Source organism: Podarcis tiliguerta, assembly GCF_965153285.1.
Source record: "Podarcis tiliguerta genome assembly, chromosome: 3".
Classification (NCBI taxonomy): Eukaryota; Metazoa; Chordata; class Lepidosauria; order Squamata; family Lacertidae; genus Podarcis; species Podarcis tiliguerta.
Genome location: NC_139536.1, coordinates 16,098,369 through 16,121,308, shown reverse-complemented (window position 1 = coordinate 16,121,308; position 22,940 = coordinate 16,098,369). Strand labels below are relative to the sequence as shown.

General features: G+C 45.1%; 1 protein-coding gene and 1 long non-coding RNA gene across 5 annotated transcripts in view; one reads left to right on the top strand and one right to left on the bottom strand.

Annotated features, from left to right (window-relative positions):
- Positions 1-250: 250 nt before the first annotated feature.
- ARHGEF33 (Rho guanine nucleotide exchange factor 33) overlaps positions 251-22,940 on the bottom strand; it is a 28,898-nt gene continuing 6,208 nt past the window's right edge. The window contains exons 3-16 of one of the 4 annotated variants that reach the window (XM_083433026.1): positions 19,267-19,316; positions 17,209-17,373; positions 15,645-15,766; positions 14,842-14,981; positions 13,863-13,907; positions 12,309-12,533; positions 11,555-11,684; positions 10,065-10,197; positions 9,506-9,589; positions 9,063-9,146; positions 7,724-7,872; positions 6,472-6,636; positions 3,802-4,576; positions 251-2,079 (exon numbers count right to left, since the gene is read on the bottom strand). In XM_083433026.1, coding sequence (XP_083289152.1) covers positions 1,942-2,079; positions 3,802-4,576; positions 6,472-6,636; positions 7,724-7,872; positions 9,063-9,146; positions 9,506-9,589; positions 10,065-10,197; positions 11,555-11,684; positions 12,309-12,533; positions 13,863-13,907; positions 14,842-14,981; positions 15,645-15,766; positions 17,209-17,373; positions 19,267-19,316 — 2,405 coding nt within the window. In that variant the 3' untranslated portion in view covers positions 251-1,941. Of the gene's footprint in view, positions 2,080-3,785; positions 4,577-6,471; positions 6,637-7,723; positions 7,873-9,062; positions 9,147-9,505; positions 9,590-10,064; positions 10,198-11,554; positions 11,685-12,308; positions 12,534-13,862; positions 13,908-14,841; positions 14,985-15,644; positions 15,767-17,208; positions 17,374-19,266; positions 19,317-22,940 lie in introns of all 4 variants that reach the window. The other 3 variants (XM_083433028.1, XM_083433027.1, XM_083433025.1) reach the window with 3 other exon arrangements.
- On the top strand, positions 11,057-13,497 carry LOC310674258. The gene is made up of 2 exons (XR_014509487.1): positions 11,057-11,537; positions 13,207-13,497. It is a non-coding gene; the product is annotated as an uncharacterized lncRNA (long non-coding RNA).

The window sequence follows — 22,940 nt, the reverse complement described above, 5'->3', positions numbered from 1 at the left end:
TCTTCCTAAACATCTGCATGGGATATGAAGCCTTTGGACTGTTTCCAATAGATACTTGTATACCTGTAACATAGGAAATTGACAGAAGCTTTTCTTCTTCCCAACTGCTCTTAGACCTGGCTGTAAATCAGGAGTATAACCAAGAATATATAAATTGTAGCATGAGAAGCAACTTTTAGGCTCGCGTTGGGATGCTCAGCAGCGCTTGTTCAAGGTACAGTATTTGTATTCTCAAGCAATACCCTTGGTCTGAATAATACAGCAAAGTTTATTTGAAACAAAATAAATACATGCCTAGACTATTAAGAAACCAGTCAACTTCTCCTGGAGTTCCTCTCCCTCTTCTGAATATTCCCCACCACTTTTAAAATAAAATTGATTCTTCTGTGACGTCTGTTTAGAAATTCAGATTCCACTGTAGCACCACTTTATATTTTTGGAGAAAGAACAGTGGAAGAGCTGTTCTTTCAGCATCAATCCAACTGTATTTTAAAACAACAACAATGTTGCATCATTAAAACAGACTAAGTTGTAGATCAGTTATTGCATGAACTATACACACACTTACTTCCTGGCTATTAAATCTGAGCCGTCCTAGAGATGGCAGCCAGATCCATCTAGGACCATGCAAAGATGTTTCCACATTTTGCTAGCTAATTAAAATGGTTGTTTTGTAAAATGATGTAGGAGTTCTTTATAGGTCCCTGTGTCCCACTTCTGGACTAGATGGTTCGTGCTCACCTCCATGATGTCTACTAGGGATGGTCACCTGACATCCCAAAACACATCAGTATACAGCACTACCTTGGTTCTCAAACGCCTTGGTTCTCAAATGCCAAAAACCAGGAAGTAAGTGTTCCAGTTTTCGAACATTTTTTGGAAGTCAAACATCCAATGCAGTTGTTGGCTATTGTTTCAGGGGCACCTGCACCAATCAGAAGTTGCGCCTTGGTTTTGAACATTTCGGAAGTCAAACGGACTTCTGGAATGGATTAAGTTTGGCGCTTTTGTTTTTGCTATTTTGTGTTTTTGTTTTTGAGGCTTGTTCGGTTAATTGGTTTTTGTCACTGTGTGGAACCCAGTTCAGCTACTGACTGACTGATTGATTTATTGATTGTGTGACTGCAGAAATGGATAAAAGCAATACAAACAATGACTATCCTCAATGCAGTTAAGAAAAAAATTAATTTTAATTTTTATCCTCTACAATACTGTTTTATTTATTTTAGTACAGTACATATTGCTTTCATTTTCTAGATCAATGGTCTTGTTAGATAGTAAAATTCATGTTAAATTGCTGTTTTAGGGTTTGTTTTTAAAAGTCTGGTACGGATTGATCCATTTTTCATTACTTTCTATAGGAAAGCGTGCCTTGGTTTTGGAACGGACTTCCGGAATGGATGAAGTTTGAGAACCAAGGTACCACTGTACAGCCCTTATATCCTGCCTATTTATAATAAACATGTAGCAAAAGTGAAATAGCACACGTCTGGACTTTGTACGTAGAATGTCCTGATAAGAGATTCAGAAATATTGTGACATATACATCAATGACATCATACTACAATCTTCCATAACTGCGAGGCCCTTATTGCTTGATGGCAGCAATAAGTTAACAGTTGCGTGAGTGGCAAAATACCGTATTTTCCAGTGTATAAGACTAGGTTTTTCCCCTAATAAATTATGTCAAAAATTAGGGGGCATCTTATACATGGATAGTGCTGGGGCCATTTTCTTAAGTCTGAGTCCCCCAAAATAGGGGATGTCTTATACATGGGGGCATCTTATAGACGGAAAATTATGGTAAGCTTCTGACCCCCCGAGTCAGGATAAAATACTAGTTCCTAAAAAATTCAGGAGTTGGTTGTTTCTTCTTTTCAAGTGCCAAAAGGCTGGTGTCTTAATTTTAAAATAAGCTAATTTTAAAATCAGATGTGTGTTTCATTTCTTTTTGAACAGCTTGCGGAAGGAACTGCGCAATCTCCCTTTCTGTTCTTGCCTTGGAGTGTGGCTGCTGAAAGAGGTTTGCTCATTGTCATCCCTATGAGAAAATCTGGTGTTGTCTTCTAAATGCATCTCCTGAAATGAAAAAAAACAAGAATTTCACAAAGTTGTCCCGCAAAAATTATAAATGGCATTAAAGAAATACAGAGATAACAAACCCTTGTTTACAAGCCCCCATGCCTAAAAGTAGAACGACAAAAGCATCCTTGCCTTTGCACACTTGTCCTTATTTTCAGGTCTGTTTTGCATGGAGTGCTTCAAAAAAGTTTGCATTTATTTCTTACAACTGCTCCCTTTCTTTTCCCCATGCGAATTGGTACTTCTATTAGCCTCGACAACTACAGGGATGCAGGCACTGTTTCATGAAAACTGGATGCTGAGAGACTGCTTCACTCCAGAGGTATTTATATAGTACCTAAAAGTCAGTGTCTGCATTCAGTATGTCACAACTCAAACGTGGCCCCAAAGGCACGGCTATGTAACCAGAGACAGTTTTGCACCACAATGGCTCCAGTTGGACTGGGGATTCAAAGCATAGCTGTCAACTTTCAGATCTGAAAATAAGGGATCAGCAGCCTCACCTGTCCCTGGAGGATATTTAACAATCCAGGATAGCAGCGGGAAACTGCGCTGGAATAAGGGAATTTCCCGCAAAAAAAAGGGAAGGTTGACAGCTATGATTCAAAGTAGGCTACACTATGGGGCAGCCTGCTCTATGTTCACATTTTGTTCACAGTAAGAAAGTGGGCTGCTGAGATTTGCATTTTTTTCAGCTTTTCAACCCTGACTTCAAATGTAACAGTTTAAATAAACCATACACCGAGAAATCCACCTGCATCAAATATCTCTAATACTTTGGTGGACTCTCCTGCATTGGAGTTTTCGAAGCAGAGCTATGCGACCCCAGCGCCAACCTTTGGAAGACATCTGAAAGCAGCTCTGTACAGTATCGCAAAGTTTTTGAATGTTTATTTTTTTATATATGTTGGAAGCTGCCCAGAGTAGCTGGGGCATCCCAGTCTGTTGGACAGCGTATAAATAATAAAATTATCATCATCATCATCATCATCATCATCATTATTATTATTATTAAATAGGATAACCCTATTTTATTGGAGAACTGTTGGAGGGTATGTTAAGCTGCCTTGAGTCCCTTTCAGGGAAAAAGGTGGGGCATTAATTAATGATAATTGTTATGTACTGAAGTTCCCACCCTGGGCCAGCAGGGGGATACTGTAGATAGTTTTCACTCAGGTCCACATATGCAAATAAGGGATTGAAAGTGACGTTCAGTGATTGGATAGTTACAGAAAGTGTTACAGTTGCGTTGTATAAGCAGGCTGACTGAACCCTTTGGTTCAGTTCTGGCCTCTGAATAAACAAGACCTGTTTGAAGAATCGCTGTGTTGTCTGATATGTTCACCCACAACTTAACAATAATGATAATGATAGGGGACCTTCAGGTCACAGGTCTAACCCATAGCTGTCAACTTTTCCCTTTTCTTGCGAGGAATCCTATTTGGAATAAGGGAATTTCCCTTTAAAAAAGGGAAATATTGACAGCTATGGTCTAACCCCCGCACTCAAGTGTGCCAGCTTGGCCCCACAACGGTGGGAGCCCGGGGCCATGGGTGCCATACAGCGTGCCTGGCCCTGGCATCGAAATTTGAATTTTCATGAATTTTGTGGGAACTCGGGGGACACCCAGGGCCCGCCCTCGCTCCTCCTCCTCCTCCTCCCCCGTCGCTTAGACCCTGGCTAGGAAGCGCCTTTGCCCTTGCCTTTTGCTCTCCTTACTTCCAGAAAGCTGGGCTGGTCGCCCGCTCCTCTCGGCGGCGGGAAGTGGTGCCGCTGGGAGCTCCGGGAGGCGGCGGAGGGGGCGCCGTGGGCCGGGAAGCCCCTCTCCGTCGGGGCCGGCAGGCGGCTGCCGCTGCTGCTGCGGGTGCTGTACAGCCTGGTGCTGGCGATGCCTTCGGAGCCTCCGCCTCCGCCGCTGCTGCGCGGGAACTCCTTGAGCGAGCGGCTCAGCTGCTTGCCTTTGCTGCGGAAAACCTCGCGCTTGTAGGTGCCGCTGGCCGCCGGCGGCGCCGCGCTCTTGGGCAGCGGCTGCAGCGTGCGCTCCGTCCTGCCGGGCTCGTTGGTGAAGTGGACGGGCCTCAGGAAGCAGATGTCGATGCTGGACTCGGACGAGGCCGGCGAGCACGCCTCGAAGGCGGGCAGGTTCCGCAGCGGCTCCACCTCCTCGTAGGGGTCTCCTCGGTACTCGAAGCCCTCGTAGTCCGGCGCGAAGCCGGAGCTGTCCTGCAGGAGGTCCGCCGCCGAGGCCCGCCGCCGGGGCCGCTCGCGGTTGCCGTCGGGGCCCGTCGAGGGAGGGGCGCTGCTGCCGCCGTACTCCAGGTCCGGGAGGGCGTGCAGGGAGGCGGCCAGAGCTTTCAGGTCGTGCTCGCTGAGCTGAGAGGGCGCCTGGCCGTGCTCGGGCCGCCGCCCGTCCGTTTCCCACTCGCAAGGGGAAGCGCCTTGCAGGCCCTCCAGGCCTTGTTGGGGGCTCGCTTTCATGTGGGACCTCGAGTGCCTTGGAAGGGAGACCAAACCAGTGTCGGAGTTAGGTATAAGCTAAACAAGCTGTAGCTTAGGGCCCCATACTCTTGGGGGTGCCCAAAAAAATTAAAGGAAAAAACAACAATTTCCAAAATATAAGATAAAATACAGTGGTACATCTGGATGCGAACGGGATCTGTTCCGGAGCCCCATTCGCATCCTGAAGCGAACACAATGCACATCACGTGCGCAGGTCGTGAGTCACCGCTTCCGCGCATGCACGGGACGGCATTTTGAGTGTCTGCGCATGCGCGAGCGGCGAAAGCTGGAAGTAACACACTCCGTTAGTTCCAGGTTGCCGCAGAGCGCAACCCAAAAAGGCTTAACCTGAAGCGACTTAAACCCGAGGTATGACTGTAAAACCTACATACAGCAACAGTGTTTTGTATTGTGTAGACTCCTATGATGTAAGTAATGGGCCCCGCCTGCTAGCCAGCTCCATAAAATATCACTGGTTTGCTCATTTCTATATATAGGGTGCCTACACTCCTCATGGACTGGTTGCATGGCAACATGTGCAAATGGCTTTAGATATCTATTAGGTCCATAAATTACCATATAGCATATATTCAACACAAAAAACAGCAACAATTTGTTGTTGGCAAAGGACAGCTGGACATATAAAGGGCCCCATTACCTTCAGTAGCTTAGGGCCTCATCAAATCTAAATCCAGCCCTAGACCAAACATAAGCTATTGAGGAAAGTTTGGACTGGAAACGCACCAGGTAGCCCCAGTTTTGGGGTCGAGAGTTTGGCCTATTTTATACACTTGGCTGCATCGTGAAAGACACGTCGCAGCAGTTTGCAAGCAACATAGAACAATATGGGAGCACCCTAGTTATTAAGTGGCTTACAGGTAACTTAATCAAGAACCCCAACATTCTGGTCTTCAATGTTATGGGTGAGCGCCAATGTTAGTCATCCTCAGAGCAGACCCTTTGATTTCAGTGCATCTACTCTCAAGTCCATCCTTAATCTGGCTCTATCCAAAGCGCTTCTCAGCACTGCCAGAGTAAATCTCCCTTGCACTCTGCCAGCCTTTGGCACCTCACATCAGGGGAACAAACCTCCCCCCCCCCAAAAAAAACCCCCACATTTCTGGCTATTCCTTTTACGAATAGTTTTGGATAGGCGCCTACCTCGGCCTGAGCTATTACAGGTACAAAGAGAAGTGGATGCAGAAATCGGTAAATACATACGATTCTGCTGAAACTATGTGAAGTAAAACAGTACAGAAGAGAGGAGTCCTAAAAATGACCAACGGCCAACTGAGGGCAGTTGGTAACCAGATAAGTGCCCTTCCACAGCCGCAGGGAGGAAGGGAACTTACGCTGTCAGAGCTGCCCTGCTTCACTCACTGAAAGACCCACAGCCACAGGCAATGGTTGTCTGGCCAGCAGTTGTCAAGGGCAGTGGAGAATCTTTAGGATCCAAAGCCCTCTGGTTCTTCCTCCCTTGCAAAATGCACCCTCAATTATTCCAGCCCTGGTGTACTGACTGCAATAGGAAAGGGAATGGAAGGAAAGAAGCAAAAGGCCTGGAGCAGAAAGCTGCCCCACACATAGCCAGCACAGTGAGCCGGCTGGGCTTAGGAAGCGCCAGTACAGTAATTCTGCCATGGAACCTTCTCATCCTGCAGTAGGGTCACTCAGATGCTGCTGGAATGCTCTGTGAGCCAGTGTGGTGTAGTGACTGATAGTGTTGGGCTAGGACTGTGGAAACCTGGGTTCAAATCCCTTCTTGGGCCATTTGCAGAATCTCAGCCAAATCTAAGGATAAAATATGGGGAGGGGGAACCATGCACCACCCAAGCTCCTTGAAGGAAAGGTGGGGTATCAGTGTAATAATTAAAAGAGCATTGCACTCACATGGCCGTTGTTCCAGAAGTCGGGGCTGATGGGAACAGCTGCATGGCCTCTTCAGAGTGGATTCCACTGTCGCGGATGGATGTAGCGCTAAGCGTTGGAGACGCATCTTGGCCGGCGCTGGCACATAGAGAAGCTAGACCTTTGTATAACTTTCCAAAGGAAGATCTAGTGGAATCAAGATATAATACCACCATCAGTCAAACCATGAGGACCAGCTTTTACAAACGGCAGCCTGTTATTCCCACGTTCATTGCAGCAGTGGATCATTTCAGTCATACTTGCGCTGTATTGTTTCTACAGCTTTGTGATGTAATACCACAAATCTGGTTTGGGGCACACATTCAGCTTGTGAGAACTTCATTTTTCATTGACCGATTAGAAACCTTTTCCTAGGCCTCATGGCTATGGAGTTACATTTTTTAAAAGCCAAAAATTTGAAGCACTAGGGATAACAATTCACTTGAGGAAATATATTGTTTGCATAAATCAAAACTGGAACCCAGTCTTTACTTATAATACATAAAGACTTAAAAACTTTCACAGAACTTCAGTGTATAATTTAAAGGATTGAACAGCTGACAGGTAGTTAATTAGCTGTTCCCCTCAGTCCATTTCAAAGGGTCTTAATCGTGAGCCAAATTCCATACAACACTTCAGCAGTGTATTATACCTCCTATATGAGTATATGTTTCAAGCTGAAGAAATTACACTGCTTTCTGAGGGTGACCAAAACAACAACAAACCTCCACCTGCCCCATAGAAGTTAATGAAAAGCGAGATTTGTGCTTAAAACAGCTTTTAAGGCACTGAGAAAGATGCAAGAAGCAACTTCTTCAAGGAACAGACTCATTCTGGTGTTGAAAGCTTCTTCTAAAAGTCATAGGCCATGTGTTCCTCAAGGAATAAACAGGGGCAGAAAGTGTCAGTGGCTGGTGAACTTCTCTGTTCCCAAGCCTGTGATTTGCACATTGTGCTCATGCAAAGAGGGGCAGTTGCAAGGGAGAACAAGCAGAAACAAGGTCCAACCATTCTCTTCATGTGGTCCCACCCATCCAGGCCATTTCTGATATCTCCTGATCTCTCTCTCACACACACACACCCTTGGACTTCACACCAGAAGTGATCCATAGCTGAGGGATAAATCATCAGGGAGGGAGGGTGGACACATACTCCAACTTTTCTTAGAGCAGAACTTGGCTCTTCTTTGCCTGCACCTAATCAAAATAGAAGGAAGCAGCCCCTTTTCACTCACTTTCTCAGCTTCTTCCGCTTCTGTATCAGCAGGTCTTCGTTGCACTGGAAAAGAAGGCTGTGGTGCGAGATGAACACTCGCAGGCGCTGTACACTAACCAGAAGGAGGTAGTAATCAGGGTGCTCCTGCTCCGTGTACTTCAGGATATTCTGGCGCAAAAGGAGGAGAGCCACGCTGAATCACATCCTCCTCTCTGCCCATTTAGTAAAACAGCATGAAACATCCTGAACGCTCAGGGCCTATGCATGACCATACAAAGGGTGCTGCAGTACCTTGGAAGGTTCTAATCACTGACTCATCCTTGTCACTAGGGAGTGCCTTCTATCAGCTTCAGCTGGTACACCAGTTGTGGCCATTTGTGAACAGAGATAATGTGGCTACAATCGTCCGTGCCCTGGTAACCTCAATATTTTAGCACTGAAATGCACTCTACGTGGGGTTGCCTTTGAAGTTATTCCCAAAGTTGTGCTGTGGGTTAAACCACAGAGCCTAGGACTTGCCGATCAGAAGGTTGGAGGTTCGAATCCCCGCGACGGGGTGAGCTCCCGTTGCTCGGTCCCTGCTCCTGCCAACCTAGCAGTTCGAAAGCACCTCAAAGTGCAAGTAGATAAATAGGTACCGTTCTGGCGGGAAGGTAAACGGTGTTTCCGTGTGCTGTTCTGGTTTGCCAGAAGCAGCTTAGTCATGCCGGCTCCCTCGGCCAGTAAAGCGAGATGAGCGCCGCAACCCCAGAGTCAGTCACGACTGGACCTAATGGTCAGGGATCCCTTTACCCTTTACCTAAGTTTGTTATTGGTATGAGGTATTGGTATCCGAAGAAGTGTGCATGCACACGAAAGCTCATACCAAGAACAAACTTAGTTGGTCTCTAAGGTGCTACCGGAAGGATTTTTTAAAATTTTGTTTCAACTACGGCGGACCAACACGACTACCTACCTGTAACTAGAATCGTTTATAGTGTTAGGCATGTTGGAGAACCTGAATGAAAACTGAAATATGTTGCTGGTGTTTGCACCCATGTCCAGAATGGAAATACAGCAAATACAATTGGCATGCACTATTCTTGTTCTGTTCAGTCTCCAAACAATATATAATTTAATATTTTTAAAAATGCATTGCACTTCCTTTGCATTATATAACAATAGCAGAATTAATTAAGTACGTAATTATGCAAAATTTTGCCAGAGTGGATCTAGATTAATAACATAGTTAACATAGCTTTTTTGTCAGAAGCCAAGCTGCAGCCGAACAGAAACAACACTGCAATGCAAAGGTTCTGGAGCAGAACAGAAACTGATGTCGTCATATATTCCTAACACTGATCCTCATTAGATCTTACCTGTAAATGAAGGAGGTATTCAGGAACACGCTGGACAATATGAAAGAAGAATATGTAAATATCAGACTTAATTTCTTCCTCAATCTGTCAGCAAGAGAAGATAAAGAAGAAAAGATCATTTGTGCTGAAATGTTTATATACCACCATTTATAAGAACATCTTAAGGCAGTTTACAATAAAATCCATTTAAAATACAATAAACAAACATTAAAATTGATTCGGCAGCATAAATATAGTCCAGAGTGAAACACAAGGGGTAAGAGCTCTTAAGTCAGTTGATCTCACAGCTTGGTATCCAACTAACGTGTCCTGTCAGCGCAAAAAAGTGAAGAGGGAAGACCCTCTTTACAGAATCTGTATGGGTCTGGATCAACACCAACATGACTAAAAATCTGCTCAAAGCACACAGATGTGTCAGTGGTTCAAGATGCACCCAAACTCACCTCCTTCACAATCACCACATGGATCAGCGAAATGCACTCAGGCAAGTCTCTCAAGCAAGCAACATAATAATCCAAAAATCCGTTCTGAAAAGCAAATGAGAAACATCTCTTGAGAATCCTTATGTGTGTGACAGACACACGGGCCCCCTGATTCCACCTGACTCTGTCTGATAAACATGGACCAAGGCAGCGATTCAGCACCGAAATGCCCCGAGGCAAAATCATGGACCTTTTCCACAAAAGGTGGAAATGCTTCAATATTAACCTGTCTCCCCCTCCACACACAAAAAAAGCATCTAAAAACAATTGCAAGAAATAATATAGAATCCACATTTCTCTGACCTGTTGGACACCTCAATATTAGGCTCTGAAATTATAAGCTTGTTTGAGGGAAAAGTAGATTAGATTAGATATGATATGATAATGTAATGTGCTTAAGTTCTTGAGGGAGGGGCGACATACATGTACAATTCATTCCGCTGGTCCAAAATGGCCCAATTACTGTACTTCAACAATGCATCCCTCTCCTGCTCCCCATATTTTTCCCTCACGCATGTACCTCATCGTTGGTTAGCTTGAGAAATATGTCTCCCAGGATTCCTTGCCGCGGCCAGCTCAAGACTCTCTCCTGCAGAGCATGAAGTAAGTCCACATGCTGCTGGACCAAGTATCGAAGAGAATTGGGGACAAAACTGCAGCCAGGAAACAGCGGGAACGGCATTTTGAAGAGCCATTAACAAACAGAAGAAATGCACTTAAAAACACTACCCAGCCTGCTAAATATACACATGGCTGAAGCCGTGAGAAGGTATTTGAGAGACAATTCAAGGTGCTGATTTTGACTTAACAATGACGTAGACTTGATGTTGGGTTGGGGGGGAATCTGATTGGACCTCCCAACTTTTGTTTTCTCACAACGTTGTAGACCCCTCCAGCTATTTTAAATTGAAGCAGTGGCACTGGTATTTAATCCTCTTCCCACCCCCACATCACTTTCCTGAGCTATACCCTCTTGGTTTTGACCTTTAAAGCCCTATGCAGCCTAGGACCCACGTACCTACGGGGCCGCCTTTCCTGGTATGCCCCGCGGAGGACCTTAAGGTCCACAAATGACAACATTTTGGAGGTCCCAGGTCGCAAGGTGGTTAGATTGGTCTCAACTAGAGCCAGGGCCTTTTCAGTACTGGCCCTGATCTGGTGGAACGTTCTGTCACAAGAGACTAGGGCCCTGCGGGACTTGACATCTTTCTGCAGGGCCTGCAAGACACAGCTGTTCCACCTGGCCTTTGGTTTGGACACAGTCTGACCCTTATGTTTCCCTCCCCTTATGGTCTTGATTTATCGGCTACTTTAAAATGAGGCTGCATTTAGATCGCATTTTAACCTGTATTTTAAATTGGTCCCCCCCTTCCCCCCATTATGTTTTTACTGTGATTTTATTGGTGTTAGCCGCCCTGAGCCTGGCTCTGGCCGGGGAGGGCGGGGTATAAATAAATTATTATTATTAATTATTATTATTATTATTATACCTTCAGCAGAAAAAACAACAACTATTCCAGATTAGATCTGACTAAGGATGGATAAATTTCCCCATTTCAGCCCTTTTAAGGTTCTGATTTTCTCCACGTTTCTGCAGTGGAATGACTTCCCCTCAGGTATGTGTGTCATAACTCATGGTGGCTGTTTCACCCTCAACTGTGGGTCTAATGGTGGTCACAATGGACCTGAGCAGGACAAGTTTGGTAGTGGCTGTTGAGCAGCTCCTAGGGCAAGATGGGAGTGTTCTCAGCCACCTGAAGCCACTGGAGACAATGCCTGCTAAGCAGCTGGAGATGATCTCTGTCTGAAGAGGACAAAGGGCGCTTCATTATCAAAAAGAGAGCATGACCAGGTAAAGCAGCAAATGGATGCCTGGCTTAGGAAGGCAAGAACAAAGTTGAATGGAGAGGGAAGGATGGAAAGAGAAAAGGGCAGCAGGGATCCAACACAGCAGCTGACACATTTAAAGAAAAGCATTGTTGCCCAACAGTAAGTACAATTAGTAAATACCTTCTATCTTTGGAGTTCCTTTTCACATCCTGTCCATACAACGTGGCTTTAATTTTGAGGACCTGGGTGAGGTTCACAACATACTTCCTTTCCGACTCAAGTAAGTCCAAAGCGATATTCTGCCTTTTAGCTTTGGAGAAGCAAAACAAAAATGATTTGGTGTTTCAAACAGGTTATTAATTATTGTGATTATGCACTCGTATCTAGTCAAGGTGTCATTCCAAGAAGAAAAAATTGAGCAAGCAGAAAACGAAGACCCAATTCCTTTATCAGTGACTCAGGGGCCAAACGTAGGCCTCCAGGCTGACTATGCCCATGCCAGGCCCCTCCTCAGCCCTGCTCTGCACCCTCCTTGACTGCTTTTGCCTGGCTGGAATTTGCCTTTGCGATAATGCTCAGAAAGAGGGAAATAATTCCAAAGGAATGTGACTGCAGAGTAACGTTTTCACTGCTTCTTGCACTGAAGTACCACCAGCTTGGTAGCACCGTAAGAAGTCAGGAGCCATTAGGCTAGATTTCAAATGAACCCTGAGTTCAGAAGCTACTGCAAGGATTAGCCATTTCAAATCCTGCTCTATAGATTACAGCAATGATTTATTCAAATTCCTCAATTGTATCTAGACTAGGGGTAGCTCACCGGTGCTCCAACAGATATTGTTGGGCTGGTAGGAGTTTTGTAGTCTAGCAATGAAGGGGGGCCACAGGTCCCTCCTCTATAGCCTTTTTGCTTTTTAGCCACTACCTTTATTCTCACCTGCAATAGACGGTTCCCGCAGCGCATTCTCCATTGAGCTATAGCTACTGGGACCTAGTTCCTTCTGCCTGTCACTCTGGTCCTTTGAAATATGTTCGCCAGCCCAGTCTTTACTGTCCTTGGGCTGCTTCCACACTGTGGATGATGATTGGCCCTTTGGCTGAGCATCAGCAGACGAGGAAGCTCTGAGGTTCTCTTCCGTCTCCAGATTTGTACCGGTTAGCCCTAGGAATTAGAACAGGTGGTCAGCAGAACCAACAGGCGCATCCTTAATGGCCACTTGGCCCATCAGGCTGGTCGAAAACCCATGGCGAAATACGCTGGACTGCTGCGTGATGACTCTGAAACCAGTGGGCTCAATCGGAGCAAAATGGTGACTAGTCATGCTCTCCCCTCCATTGTTGGAGGCCGAATGACTCTGGGTATACCAGCTGGGGGGAATCAAAAGTGGGGAGGGTGCTGTTGCACTCTTGTCCTGCTTACGGGCTTTCCAATGGACATCTGGTTGTCCGACATAAGAGACAGGATGCTGGACCTTTGGTCTAATCCAGCAAAGCTCTTCTTGTGTTCTTATGTGTACCAGAAGAGCTTAAAAGAGAAAGGAGCAATCTGGACGTAGCTTAGGAACGAGAGCAGGAGGACATATGAAATTGAAATTGAAATACTTTATTGTCACTTGTACAACTTGTATACAGTGAGATTACACAGGCACACACCCCCACTCAGCTCTCTTAGTCTTAATTCCCCTCGTTAATCACGCACACCCACCAAACCCGAAAGTCAGTTGCCCTGTTGTTATCTTTTCATTCAGCAGCCTAACAGACCATGGATAGAAGCTGTTCTTTACCTTGTTGGTGCGACTAATCGTGCTTCTATATCTTCTGCCTGAGGGCAGGAGATCAAGAAAGTGCCGGCCAGGGTGTGAATCATCCCTGAGAATTTTTCTCATGCTCCTGAGGCAACGTTCTTCCGCTATTTCATCCAGCAGATTCACGGGACAGCCCATAATATCTTGTGCTGTATTCACCACCCTCTGTAGGCACTTCCTATCAGCTGATGTCAAACCAGCGTACCACACCATGATGCAGTATGAAAGGAATATGGTGAATATGGTGAACGGTTCTAGAGCTCCACTGCCACATCTTGTGGTAGTGAGTTCCACAAGTCAATAAAAGACCCTTTGAAATCACCTTGTCATTACATGTCTCTTAATAATCGGTAACAACGGAGCATCGGTAACAACGAAGCAGCAGGGTGGCCTTCTGGCAGCTGCATTGCATTCACCAGGACAGAGAGAGGGCAGGGCAGGGCGATGGCAAGGAGCTCTGGATGGGCAGAGTTGCTGCCCTGCAGGTGTTGTGTATACACCTGCAGCATGCTGGTGCTGCCAACCCAGCGCTCCCCCAACCTCACCACTGTCCTGTGCCCCCGTTCTGGAGAGTGCTGTGCTCCCTCCTCAAGTACCGCTTGCTGGTTAGGAATACCTGCCAAACAGGGAATATTTGGGAGCAGAAATTGATTAACAACAAAAACCACCCCTCCAATTGCACCAACCTTTCATGCTGCCTTCTCCTAGTCCCATGGGCCTGCAATCAGAGACTAAGCAAGAACAGGAGAAATTTTAGTTATTTGTAATGGAAGATGAGTAAAGCAAGCTTCACCTAGAAATCTAAAGTCGAACATTGAGGAAAGTGCTTTGAGGGTGTCTAGTTTTTAAAAAATTTAAGGCACTGGGGCGGGGAAAGGGTGGGTTTTTTTAAATGTAGTCTATCCATCTGACTGATAGCTCAGTCAGTAGAGCATGAGACTCTTAATCTTAGGGTCATGGGTTCAAACCCCACATTGGGCAAAGAGATTCCTGCATTGCAGGGGGTTGGACTTAATGACCCTTGTGGTCCCTTCCAACTCTATTTTTCTATGATCCTATGATCTGTGGTTGCTTCCAAATAAGCCATTTTTTCTCAGGATTTTTTTCTTTTTGCATAATGTGTTTGCTCAAATTTTACAGAGGATTCCGTGCTGCTTCCAGGAGGGTCATTCCTACCGCTTCTGAATCATTGTCTTTCCCTTATAAACAACAATATATTGTCCCTTTTCTGTGTACAACCTGGTATTTTCTGTCCAATCAGTGGGCATGATGCAGCTACAGACATTTGCAGCTCAGTAACCATTCACTGTAACCCATGAGGTGGGTGTTCCTTTATGACCCCATTTTTAGTTATTCAATGGACTCCTTATTATCCCTAACATTTCTGTCTCTGTTTCTCATTTTAATGAAAGGGAGTTAATAGCACAATAGCCAGAGTTGCTAAACCTTTGGCCCCTCAGAAACATTTGTAAATGGGAAAAACCATTCTGGGCCCGGCACCATCTGAGGAAGACACCTTTACCTGCTGAATGGCAAGGTAGGATCTCATGAAAGTGAAAAATCTCAGGTGGGGAGAGGGAGGAGGAGGTGTTAAAATATTGTAAGCTGCCTTGAGCATACAGGGTAGGGTAGGGTAGGGTCGATCAAACAAAATAACTACGGTACCTTTCTCATACGTTGCGTTATGCAACAGCTTTACAAAATCTTCATTAATCAAAACTGGCTCCGGAAGGTTTAGTGATCGAAAGGGACTTCCTTGTAGAGGCGTCGGGACTGTTTGTGACCCATGCTCCTCCTTCTGTATTCTTCTGAGGCAAAAATAAAAGCAAGACTACCAGAGCATACACTTGGGAGACACACATTTGTTTCAAGGCATAAGAATTGACAAAAGTTAAATGTAGAAACAAATAATATATCTCTTGTTTCAAACACACTGTCACAATCTTACATAGTATATTGAAACTAGAATTCTATGAGTAGGTCATGAAGAGGGGGAAACATAGCAAGGGCAGAGTACACCTTGTTTCTGACACATTAGCATAAGGGAGGTAAGAAAATAAGGAAAATAATCAAGCAGAGGCTGGGTACTTCTTTCCTTTTCTTGGCTGGGGCTTCTACTTCATGCTAGCAGTTTTAGTTATAATACCTCTTTGCAAGACTGTTTGCACTTCTAATTAAAAGCTAAATGTTGTGTTTCTGCTGGTCGAAGATCTTTTGCTAAAGCCAAAATGCATTTTACAACTTGAATTTATTATAGAAACATCTATTCTATCACTGTCAGTTGACCCAAATAAACTGGACTTTATGAGGGGTATAACTTGGGGGACTGCCAGGAGGAGCTGGTGCACTCCAAAAAAATCTACCACTGCAGCACTGGGCGGGGGGGGGGGGGGGCGGGCGGGCGGGGCGGGATCAGTGCTATGAAGTTACACAGGGATTTGAAGAAGGTTTCGTCTACAATCACTTACTTTGCTTTGAGCTTGCGAGATTCTTTCCGCTTCTCCTGCTGCAGCTGTTCAATCTTCTGCTGCATCTCCTCCTGCTTGGCACTGATTTCCTCAATCATGGACTTGGCATCACTGAGCTCATCCTGATTAAAAAGACAAATGATAGCAACATATGTTAAGAACAGTAGATCTGTTCCTGAAGCGTCTTGAGCATACAAGTGCATGTGCAGAATTGGGGTGCAATATCCTAACCTTAAGAAATGCAAACAACTATGGATTGATTGATTAAATAATTTACCAGAAGGTAAATTGTTTTTTTGTTTTGTGTTGTTTTGAAAAAGTGTTTTTATTCTCACTGAGGCTAATGAATGGTCAAACAGAACAGGGTACCTGTGATACTTAAGTACAAAAAGAGTTGTTTGCATGTATCTGGAGTCCTTTCACCTCATAAAAAGTGAGGGCAAGTTTAAAATTAGAGAGGGCAGCTAGCTTGCAGCTTGTTTCTTCTATTGCCCTGCATGAGACTTTGCCCAGTCTCACGAAGGACAAGGATTTAGGAGTCAAGGTTTATAACAGTGAGGTATAGCACCTTGGTAATACTAATCTGGAATAACACAAGGGAACAAAATCAGACTAGATTGCTGCTCTCATGTGCTTATTGCTGATTACCCCCAAATAGAGGCAGATGGGGCTCATCAACTTGGGAAGGTATAGAATCATAGAATCATAGAGTTGGAAGAGACCACCAGGGCCATCGAGTCCAACCCCCTGCCAAGCAGGTAGCCCATCAAGGAGAAGGAAAACTCTGACCCTAAACCTCCACTGCCTTGTGGGATATCTTCGGGAGAAGAAAAGGCTAAGGAGTAACCAGGAGTCAGCAAACTTTTTCAGCAGGGGGCCGGTCCACTGTCCCTCAGACCTTGTGGGGGGCTGGACTATATTTGGGGGGGGGGATGAATGAATTCCTATGCCCCGTAAATAACCCAGAGATGCATTTTAAATAAAAGGACACATTCTATTCATGTAAAAACACACTGATGACCGGACTGGACCAGATTTAGAAGGCGACTGGGCCGGATCCGGCCCCCAGACCTTAGTTTGCCTACCCATGGAGTAAACCCTACACAAATCCAGAGCAGAGTCCCTAAAATAGTTGGATGGCGTCTTGTACGCCTCCTTCTGGCAACTTCGGCAGCTAAGCTGGTGCCAAGCATATTGCTCTGCTTTCCTTTGAAAGTGAGGCCGGAGGTGGAGGGTCATCATCTGGGCAATCCAGGACCTCCATAAACACCACCCGGGCTTGCACCCCCCGAGACTTGCACTGAAGGTCAGTTCGATGATGTTGATACTGCGGTTTGACTTTACCCCCAAAAGGAACACTCCATTGTATCTCGAGACGGATGGATGCCAACAAGAACTTAATATGTTCAGAATACATTGGGGAATATGCCTGGCAGTAATTAATTTACTGCAGCCAGTATTTCTGCATTCTACATGTGCTAGATGTCACGAGGCAACTCTCTCTCTCTGCTTCAAGCAGGCCTAATACCCTCCCTTGAAAAGGGGGCTGGTTGTCAATGCCTACCTTGAAACAATTAAGAGAGTTCTTCATCTCTGCCACTTTCTCCTCCATGGCACAGCGGCAGCTTTGGACCTTCTCCTCAAGAGCATACTCTCCATGCTGGATCCTTGATAGTTCCTGCATTGCTTCGGTGAAACCAGTTTTCAGTTCAGAAGCCAGAGCCTGCAACTAAATGAACCAGAATTCATGATCATCGCTAATGCTGCAGAGATGGATTACATAAGAACAAATAAAACTGCTTTATAGAATATTTGCCCATCTAGCTCCATACTGTCTATATTGACTGGCAACAGCTCTCCAGGGTTTCAGGACTGAACCGGAGACCTTTTGCAAGCAAAGCAGATGCCTTATTACCACTGAGCTTATAGTCCGTCCGTCCCGGACCCTTTGTTTCTTATTATAAATGCCAATCTTCCACTTTAACCTCAGATTTAACCTCTCTGCTCCCTACCTGTGTCTCTTTCTCCTGACACTTGAATACCCTTCCACCCTGATTTTACTCACTGGTTTTTATTTATTCTTTATTACATTTCTATTACATTTCTCCCACAGGAGACCCAGGTGACAAACACACAAAAGAAATCATTACATGTTTTAAAACTGTGAAAGCATCTTAAAAACAACTCCAGTACAGATGTAGTCTGGAAAAGACCTCTACTTAAAAGGCTTGTTGGACGAGGAAGTCGTCTCTTTCAGCAGGCACTGAGAAGTCAGTGGAAAGAGAACAGGGGCATTACGTTCAAGACACACTTGTTCCTCTTGCCTCTTCCCAAATTAGCCCCTTTCCCTTATTCCTTTCCTGTCCTCCATAATGTGCCTTGTCTCTACCTTTTGATGCAATTCTGCATGCAGGACCTGCTTCAGTCTTTAATTTTTGTACGCTGCCTATATGTTTAAATAAGCAGCAATATTATGAAATAAGCTCTTACCGACAAGCAATATTATTACGTTTCCCCTTATTGCTTTTATTTTGTTCTTTTATTGGACGGAATCCTGTTTGCTTTTTAAACATACAAGCAGACTAGATCTGTTCCTAGACCGATAAATAAACAAAGCATTGACAATCTCCCCAATTGAGGAAGCCCTGATCCTTGAACATTCATAGCACGTTCCTTCCAAATGAATACCTTAAAGAACCTGACTCCATGTTTCCAAGTTTATGAGGACCAGAAAGAGAACCATTCCACCACCACCCCTGTAATCTGCAAATGCTAATAGAGATCTCCTTAGATCTTGATCAGGCCTGCACCTCTTGTGACCTACCAAGCCAAACACGGCAGACACCTGCTCTTCCATCGGGGGTAGAGAACTTCTTTAGCCCAGGGGGTGGGGATTATTATCTAACCCACCCCATGTGGGCCATGTTTGCTGGGTGGGTGGAGCTGCCCACCTGTCAATCAAATGACATCACAGTGATGCCCAATGACCATTTTTTACCACAGGAAGCTAGAGTTGCCACCTTTGGTCAGGCAAAATATGGAACAGGTTGGGGAGAAGGGGATATTCTCAGTATTTTTGAGCCCCAGAGGCATTTCCTAAACAGGGAGTTTATCTTTTGGAAGTATGATCCGGATATAAAATCTGGAAGTCCTCTCAGAATATAGACAAATCGGGGAATAATATTCATTTTGAGAGCATTCACCTTTCCCCAAAGGGTAAGGATTAATGACTCCCACTTATCAATGTCTAACTCTCTGCACTCTTAACAAACTACAGTTGCCAGGATTCCTTGCAGGGAAGGCATGACTGTTTGAAGTGATATGATACTGCTTTAAATGTAAAATGCAAATGTGGCCTAAGACTTCATGAAAACAAAACCAGAATGTAATATTTATTCCGGATTATTTAACCCCAAATTGAAGAAGGGTTAAGTATCAGAGCATCTGTTGAAGTGCCTTTTCAATGACAGATATTTTGGGGAGCTATTAATAGCATTAAGGTTTTAAACCAAGTCTCTGTTTGGCTAGTCTGATGTGTTATGATTTTTTACATAGAGTTATCAAAAGCCTCGCTAATTCCTTAAATGTTTGGGATTATTCAGAGCAAGTTGCTCATTTTTACCTGGGCAAGCTGTGTTGCAGGGTTAGTCACTGGCACAGTTTCAGTTTCTCCTGTGGGAATAAAGAGCTTCAGTCAATTAACGGGACTTATTAGGCTTGCTATATATAAAATGGGGGCATAGTGATTTGCAGTCCACTTTAGGTGGAAACCTGTCTCTTTTCTGGAACACAGAGTCCTGCTTTGAAGCTGCCACATTATAATAATTTTGCACAAGCTACCACAATTACAAGCAGAGGAATTTCAGCACCGAATTGTACCAATGGTTCAGTTTCATGTTATAGCTATGGAAAGCTATACATGTGCTATATATGATTAGTTATGGTATCACACACAAAGTTTTAGAAGTTTATTATTAAATTTGTGAGGTCCATGCCTTTACACAAAATACCATAAAACATTATTAAAAGATAACAATAAGATTATAAAAGTAAGCTAAAATTCATGCCATGCTATCCCAGCAAGGAGACTACCCAAAAGCCCCCACCATTCAGGAAAGAAGATACAGCAACAGGTTAGGAAAACAATGGGAGGGACCTCACCGTTTCGTCCAGGAACCGTACCCTAGTTTTCATAGCCTTCACCACAAAGACCGCTACCACGTGAGAAATCCGTGGATCAGCGTCCACCAGTAAAAACTTTACTTGGTCCTCAGAGTTAACTATTGATTTGGGAATAGTTTGTAACATCGCATCCCTGAAGGCCGAATAGATGGGACAATAGTTATGGGTTTAAACTGTGAAAAGCTATGGAATAACTGATTGTGTAGTGTGTTAAGGAGGAGGAGTTTGGATTTGATATCCCGCTTTATCACTACCTAAAGGAGTCTCAAAGCGGCTAACATTCTCCTTTCCTTTCCTCCTCCACAACAAACACTCTGTGAGGCGAGTGGGGCTGAGAGACTTCAAAGAAGTGTGACTAGCCCAAGGTCACCCAGCAGCTGCATGTGGAGGAGCAGGGAAGCGAACCCAGTTCACCAGATTACGAGTCTACCGCTCTTAACCACTACACCACACTGGCTCCTGCTGGACCAGGTGAATGGCCCATCTAGTCTAGCATCCTGTTCTCACAGCGGCCAACCAGATACCTGTGGGAAACTGGCAAGAGGACCTGAGCACAGGAGCCCTCTCCTCGCCTGCGGTTTCCAGTAACAGGTATTCAGAATCAGTGCTAGCATAACCATTATGAGCTGTATCCTCCATAAATTTGCCCAATACTCTTTTAAAGCCATCCATGTTGGTGACCATCTACATAACAATGTGCTGGATATCTATTCAGTAAATATATTAATGGTAGTGTTGGCCCAAGACACTGTTGAATGCCTTTCCCCCTTTACTGTGATCCACGCGACGGTCACCTCCAGGCTTGATTATTGTAACTCGCTCTACGTGGGGCTGCCCTTGAGACTGACCCAGAAACTCCAGCGGGTGCAGAATGCCACGGTGAAACTCCTTACAGGGTCCTCGCCGCCGGATCACATTCACCCAGTGCTATACCAGCTGTACTGGCTCCCGGTGGAGTACAGGATCAGGTTTAAGGTGCTGGTTTTAACGTTTAAGAGGGACGCGGGTGGCGCTGTGGGTTAAACCACAGAGCCTAGGATTTACTGATCAGAAGGTTGGGGGTTCGAATCCCCACAACGGGGTGAGCTCCCGTTGCTCGGTCCCTGCTCCTAACAACCTAGCAGTTCGAAAGCACATCAAAGTGCAAGTAGATAAATAGGTACTGCTCTGGCGTGCAGGTAAAAGGCGTTTCTGTGCGCTGCTCTGGTTCACCAGAAGCGGCTTAGTCATGCTGCCCACATGACCCGGAAGCTGTACGCCGGCTCCCTCGGCCAGTAAAGCGAGATGAGTGCCGCAACCCCAGAGTCGGCCACGACTGGACCTAATGGTCAGGGGTCCCTTTACTTTTAACCTTTAAAGCCTTATACGACCTAGGACCCTCATACCTACAGGACCACCTCTCCTGGTATGTCCCACCGAGGACCTTATGGTCTTCAAACAGAAACATCTTGGAGGTCCCGGGTCACAGGGAGGTTAGGCTGGCCTCAACCAGAGCCAGGGCTTTTTCAGACCTGGCTCTGTCACAAGAGACTAGGGCCCTGCGAGCTGTAGGGCCCTGCGGGACTTGAAATCTTTCCGCAGGGCCTGCAAGACAGAGCTGTTCCACCAGGCCTTTGGCCAAGACACAGTCTGACCCCTTCCTCTGGTAATCCTTAAAGAACGCTAGCCCAATTGTTGCCATTAATTTGATTCTGAATTGACTTTAGAATGAATTGATTTTAGAATGCTGTGTTACTTTTATTGTTGTTAGCCGCTCTGAGCCCAGCTTCGGCTGGGGAGGGAGGGATATAAATAAATTATTATTATTATCATCATCATCATCATTATTATTATTATCATCAATTACTAGGCCTAACACTCTCTTTTTTGACAAAAAAACCCTGCACGATTGATAGAAGAAAGGCATCATATAAATGTAAGGGGGGAAAGGGGCAGGGAATCATTATACTGTAATAATATTAGAAGTGAGAGATTTCTTTTTGGGATAATCCAGGATCTGTTTTAGCTAGAAGTGGTGCTGGACTTCTAACTGTCCAGTGTGAATCCCACCACATCAGACCAGAGAGTACGTGTGGGCATGCGACTCTTCAGTACAGTGGTGCCTCGCAAGACGAAAAGAATCCGTTCCGCGAGTCTTTTCGTCTTGCGGTTTTTTCGTCTTGCGAAGCAAGACCATTAGCGGAGTAGCGCTATTAGCGCTATTGGCTAAAAACAGCTTTTTAAGGCTTAAGGGATTAGCGGTTTTGCTGCTAAAATGCTTTTAGCAGCTTAGCGCTTCAGAAAAAGGGGTTTTGGAGCGGGGGAAAAACCCGAAAATTTTCATCAGTTTTCGTCTTGCAAAGCAAGCCCATAGGGAAATTCATCTTGCGAAGCGCCTCTGCAAACGGAAAACCCTTTCGTCTTGCGGGTTTTCCGTCTTGCGAGGCATTCGTCTTGCGGGGCACCACTGTAGTGCCATTGTTAACGATGGCACTTCCAAAATGGTGGCTCACATATAGTGACACCATCCTAGATGAGCTTCCCTCCTGCCAACGCGGCTGATAGTTTCCTCAGTCACAAATTTAGGCTGCGATCCCAAATGCACTCACGCTTTTGAGTCAACATGCATAGGGCTGCAGTGTTATAATGGAGTTTACTACCCAACATTTGTCACATTTGGACCATTGGCACGATCCAGCACAGCTGGTCTTCTATTCAAAGGGATCCCCACCCCTTTTAAAATAAAAGGTTGCTCCTATCGGTTGGCTTTCTTGAATCCAATTTATTATTTTGTTTTTGCTCACCTGTGAACACAATTCAATGGTTCGAAAACCTTAACAACCCCACTTTACTGAATCCTGGAAATTGTAGTTATTTTGGGAGGGGGGAGTTCTAAGAGAAGCCCAACTATCCTCACTAACTTACAGTTCCCAAAATTATCGCAGAGAAGCCATGACAATAAAATACACGTAAAATGAAATCTAGATCTGGCTGTGTGTAATTATCCACCTTCGGGAAAGGCGTGTAGGTATATTGGTGGGGTTGGGTAGGGGTTATTACTGAATTTGCCTTAACTGTGCATGAAATCTGGTTGCCTTTTACTTAGGACACTGAGACCCTGAGGTGATACAGCCT